This window comes from Austrofundulus limnaeus, unplaced genomic scaffold (genome assembly GCF_001266775.1).
Source record: "Austrofundulus limnaeus strain Quisiro unplaced genomic scaffold, Austrofundulus_limnaeus-1.0 Scaffold232, whole genome shotgun sequence".
Taxonomy (NCBI): Eukaryota; Metazoa; Chordata; class Actinopteri; order Cyprinodontiformes; family Rivulidae; genus Austrofundulus; species Austrofundulus limnaeus.
Window position 1 is genome coordinate 149,490 of NW_013952634.1, and position 5,373 is coordinate 154,862.

The 5,373-nt window shown below is 40.5% G+C and overlaps 1 protein-coding gene across 1 annotated transcript in view; it reads left to right on the forward strand.

Annotated features, from left to right (window-relative positions):
- The window catches only part of stag1a (STAG1 cohesin complex component a), a 77,733-nt gene that overhangs the window by 52,590 nt on the left and 19,770 nt on the right, over positions 1 to 5,373 (forward strand). Inside the window, exons 2-9 of the mRNA XM_014019823.1 lie at positions 1,891 to 2,086; positions 2,194 to 2,314; positions 3,055 to 3,210; positions 3,352 to 3,448; positions 3,588 to 3,664; positions 4,008 to 4,212; positions 4,296 to 4,447; positions 5,011 to 5,084. Of these exons, the coding sequence (XP_013875277.1) occupies positions 2,058 to 2,086; positions 2,194 to 2,314; positions 3,055 to 3,210; positions 3,352 to 3,448; positions 3,588 to 3,664; positions 4,008 to 4,212; positions 4,296 to 4,447; positions 5,011 to 5,084 (911 nt within the window). The 5' untranslated portion in view covers positions 1,891 to 2,057. The remainder of the gene's footprint in view (positions 1 to 1,890; positions 2,087 to 2,193; positions 2,315 to 3,054; positions 3,211 to 3,351; positions 3,449 to 3,587; positions 3,665 to 4,007; positions 4,213 to 4,295; positions 4,448 to 5,010; positions 5,085 to 5,373) is intronic.

Sequence of the window (5,373 nt, forward strand, 5' to 3'; positions counted from 1 at the left end):
TGTGTGTGTGTGTGTGTGTGTGTGTGTGTGTGTTGAAACACCAGCCTCTGCTGCTCCACACTACAAACACAAGACAGCATTTAAATACACACTCTCTTAGCCTGCCCCCTACTGTTGCCCAGTCCTGCTTTCAAACACACATGCATGCACTTTGACACACTCTGGGGCAAAAAGAGCCCTAAAATCCTCCATGGATGAACAGAATTATTGTGGAACCTAATTGTTGCCTAAATGAGTCTCTGTGGATTTTTTTTCAGCTCCTCTCTGCTTATTAAAACCCAATTAAGCAGTTTGAAGATGGATGGGTTTGAGGACTTTGTGGAGCATACTGCCTCCCCTGGTTTAGTTTGGTACTACACCTCCTCTTCTTTTTGGTCTCATTAGCATATTTTAATAAATGAGCTTATTAACTTTCTATTTTTTTAATTAGCCTTTTCTGCCAAGGAGCCTTATTTTATTTGTTTATAAAGCTTTGTTAGTATTTCTTAATAAGATTTTTTTTCTTTACAAACGATGCTGTACTGCTGAGAATTAATTTTACCTGAGGCCCTAGTACAGATAAATGCATTTGAATAGAAATGACACATCTGGGGTTTTTCTCGTCATATATTTTTTAAGTCAAGAAAAATAACTTTTGTTTTTGTTTGTTTAGAAAATTAGTGTAGCATGATTTCCCACCATAACAAGTTGAGTAAAATGAAAGAGGTTTACATTTTTTGAATCCTGCAGAGTTTATGCTGAAATAATCTGACCTCACACCTTCACAGCCCAAATCATTCCCCACCTGACTCGATAATCTGGTCCCGCACTTCTCAGATTGACCAGTTGGTGTCGTGCTTTCCTCATTTCCTCACTGGAGAAAGACTCAATTGTTTTGATTTAGTGACATTAACAGTGAAGATGCTTCATAAATAATATAACAATGCATCAGTCTTTTATAGTTATTTTTAGGACACTCAAAGATGCTTAATATTATTCATTCACACTCAGATTCACATTCTTATGATGATAAACTGCAATGTAGCCACTGCTGCCCTGGGCTTTAATCCAGAGGTGGGAAGTCCTGGTCCTCGAGGGCCGCTATCCTGCTTGTTTTACTTGTCTTTGCCCAACACACCTGATTCAGTGATTGAATTACCTTTTCAAGTTCTGCAGAATCTTGTTAATCACCCATTCATTGTAGCCCCCCAGTACCATGATGGCCCACTCCTGCTTTAGTCACTGTGTATTAATGCAGAAACAAAACAAATCACATCAAAAGCATGACAGCTTTCTATGGATGTTTCCTATGTGCGTTCTTACTGGTATAGTTAAACTTTAAATCAGATAATAGATATGCTATCAACTAGGGGTGGGAATCTTTTACTCTCTCACGATTCAATTCTGATTTTTGGGGCCACGATTCGATTCAAAATCAATTTTTCATTCAAAACTGATAATGTGAGCCCATTTGTCGAGTTCCCGAAGTGCTTCATCTTCATTTTGCAAACCTTGCACAAAGTGAAGCTCATGTCAAACTCGGACTCATTCAGTAAAAACCAAAATGAGCCCAAATCTTATTATTTAATGAAGACGGGGGTCAGTTGAAGCTCTCTTTCCTCCAGTTCTGTAATTTCCTCTTTGTTTTGGTGCTTTTTTCACATTCATATGTTCCAGAAACAACTGCGTGGTGACGTCAGGACGTCCCATGTAGTTACAAAATGGAGGCTGCCAGCCATTGGATTTGCTTTATATTTTTATTTATAAAAATCGATTTTGGGGGCATTTTAAATCGATTCTGAATCTTTGTAAATGAGAATCACGATTCTGATGTAAAACAATTTTTGGTGCACCCCTACTATCAACATATGTTTACATACTTTTTCTCTTTYTTTCTTTCTTTCCCTGAAGCTGAAGTGAGTTAAGCGTCAGCAAGTTGAGCACCGTCGATCCAGAGGCCTCTCCTTCCTGTCCTTCCAGCTCCCCCGCCCTCCCCTCAGCCCCGTCATTCTGTACCTTGCTCTTCACACCTCAAGTCCGCTCATTCCTGAAGACACACAGGTCAACTACCGACCAGGATGATCACCTCGGAGCTTCCTGTCCTCCAGTACGTGCCGGGAGATCACAAAAATAAACATTTGTTTTGATCATCACTCTCAAAGGTTTGCCTTGTCTGTGTTGAATGCTATAACGTCCTGTGTTGGTCTCATTCAGGGACTCCTCCAATGAGTCTGGGGCAACAGATGCCGTGGGTTTGAGTCTGAACATGAACGAGATGGAAGATCCGGAGGTGAAGGGAAAGAAGAAAAGAGGCAGGCCTGGAAAACAGGCGCAGGTATGAGCCGCAGGAAAACAAAGTTTGGATGAATTCATGTTACTCGTTGTCTCTACCCTGTCTGTGTTTAGTTTGTAGTTCTGTGCATCATATTTATGATCTCTGCCAGAAGGTAAAGGTGGGCGATGGTGTTTTTGTCCATGTTTGTGATCATTTATTTGTTTGCAAAACATTTCTGAGGAAACCTGCAGAAAGTATTTACCTGATTCACATTTGGAGTCAACTGAGTTCAAGATGGCTGCCACAGCTAAGTGAAAACCCAAAGTGCTTTGTCTCAGTAAATTTTATAGACATTGACCTAAAATTTGGTGTGGTAGTAGTAGCTGAGACTGATCCCCAACCCATACTCTGAGCTCTAACAGATGGCACAAAATCTTAGCTCAAAATTTTGCCATCAGCTATTTTGAGTCAACATCTGTTTGCAAATAATCTTCTGGACCATTGGACTGATTTTTAGAAAGCCTTCAAGAAATAATTATTGGATGCACGTCTACAATTGATTCTCTTTTGGAGTCAGTCCAATTCAAGATGACCCCTAAAGCCAGTCAAGATAACTACAATAACTACACAATAACTACAACTCAGTCAACTTTACAGATATTAACCACATACTGTGAGTGGGGCATCTGATAAGATTTGACCAAAACAACTGTTTGTGAATGGGTTAACTGAAGTAAAAACAAGTTTCAATGGGTTATGTTTTTATGAATGAGTTTGTCATTGATGTTTTGTCTCCAAAGGCGTCCAATAAGAAGCCACGGAAGTCGCCAACAGACAAAGCCATGGGTATGGTCAGAGGGCGGGGCAAAGCGAACGGTGTGGCTCAGCAGAATGGAAATGGCGGAGACCCCGTCACTCTGTTTGAAGTGGTCAAAGTGGGCAAGAGTGCAATGCAGGTGGGTGTAAACTTGTGTAAAGTACTGGCTCCTATTTTGARGGCCTAAACTATTCAGAGTTTTATTTTCRTGTTTGYCATCAGTTTTGATGCTTTTCGAGATATAGAGAGTTTTTATTGCTTGGATTGTGGCTGTTTACAGTCTGTGGTTGACGAGTGGATCGAGTCGTACAAACAAGACCGAGACTTGGCTCTGCTGGATCTGATCAATTTTTTCATCCAGTGCTCCGGCTGCAAAGGTGAGACTACACAACTAGCATTGAGTTTTCTATCATTTGTTACAACATTTAAACTTGTATTGTTTTATGAGAAATGACTGTTAACCGCTGCTGCTGGAATGAAATGTTCCTGATGCACTTTATGTCTCTTTGTAACCAGGCACTGTGAGGATAGAGATGTTCAGGAACATGCAGAATGCAGAGATCATCCGTAAGATGACAGAGGAGTTTGATGAGGTAACGCTATGTTTTGATTAGTTTTTGTTTTTATTAAATCTAAAACCTACAGATCTATAGGCCTTTTAGCTGCACTCATGCACTTTGTTTTTTTGAGCTCTAATTTAGACAAGAACTTTAGGGCCTCAAGWATGAAATTTCTCATCACTTGGAGATATTTGGCTTTGGTGATAAATGTGTACCTAAACCCAGCTGTTTCAAACAAAGAGAAAACTGTTTTTTTCTCTTCTGTAGAGCAGTTTCTCTACAATCCCTAATCTAATCCACATCTGTGACACAGATGCACATTTCAGCTGCAGTATAATCAGAACAGATGTTCTGACGGTTCGGTTTGTGTCGACAGGACAGTGGAGATTACCCTCTCACCATGCCAGGCCCAATGTGGAAGAAGTTCCGCTACAACTTCTGCGAGTTCATCTGTGTTTTGATCCGCCAGTGTCAGTACAGCATCATTTATGACGAGTACATGATGGACACAGTGATCTCCCTCCTCACCGGACTGTCGGACTCTCAAGTGCGAGCCTTCAGGCATACGTCCACGTTAGCGGGTACTCTTTGGTTTAATGAAATGTATAAATTAACATATTTACTTACCACTGAACTCAATACGTTTGTTTTTGTCTCTGTGTAGCAATGAAGCTGATGACGGCGCTAGTTAACGTTGCGTTGAACCTCAGCATTCACCAGGACAACACCCAGAGGCAGTATGAGACCGAGAGGAACAAGATGGTTGGCAAACGAGCCAATGAGAAGCTGGAGCTGTTGCTACAGAAGAGGAAAGAGGTTTGCTTCTGTTTGATAATAAAACTAACGCACGTGATGTTTTTGCATTGTAAGGTCTGGCCAAGCAGATGTTCAATCTCAGGTTCTGCATATTTGCCATTATGGTCCACGTCCAGCCTTATTTCTGGAACCCAAAAACCTGGGGTTCTGTTTAGGCCTGCTGGGGCCAATTCAATGTCGTCTCGCTCTGTTTTAACTGGTGTTGAATTCTACTGAGAACAAAGACAAGTATTACAAGCTCAATGTCATCCATCATTGTTTCTCAAATAAAATGACATCATGTAAAGATCCCCGCCCACATTGAGAAGGCAAAACAAACACAACCAGGGGTAGAATAAGGTCAGAGCAGGCCGGGCCTTACAGTGCAAAAATACCATTAGATTTGAACAAAAGCTGGTCTTTTTTATGCAAGAAGAGATTTTCCTTAAATGTTCCCTTTTCCCTTCAACAAAAGTGGCTTATTATATAAAAAAAACTGTAAAAGTATTGCTGAACTTAAAGTAAAAATAATGTTCCTCCGTAGTATGGAATATCTGTTAATGTGTGTTTTTTTTTTTGTACAGCTCCAGGAAAACCAAGATGAAATCGAGAACATGATGAACTCCATCTTCAAGGGCATCTTTGTGCATCGCTACAGGTAAACCTGCAGTGTTTCCCCTACGTTGACTGGCTACAGAGTGAAAGTTGTTTCAATCTAGCAGTATCAACACAGCGCTCTGCCCAACCAAAATAAGTTTCAAGATTTTCTCATATATACCTGAAAGATTGTGTCACAGGGATAAATCCTCACAATTTCTCCCTCCTTCCTGCTTTATGTCGCGCAAGAGTAAAGCATATAACAACAACCGTAGTTGTTTTTTCTCACTGGAGTCTGAAAGCTTTTTTTTTTCTTGTTAACTGCAGAGATTAAAAGAAGATGTTGATGT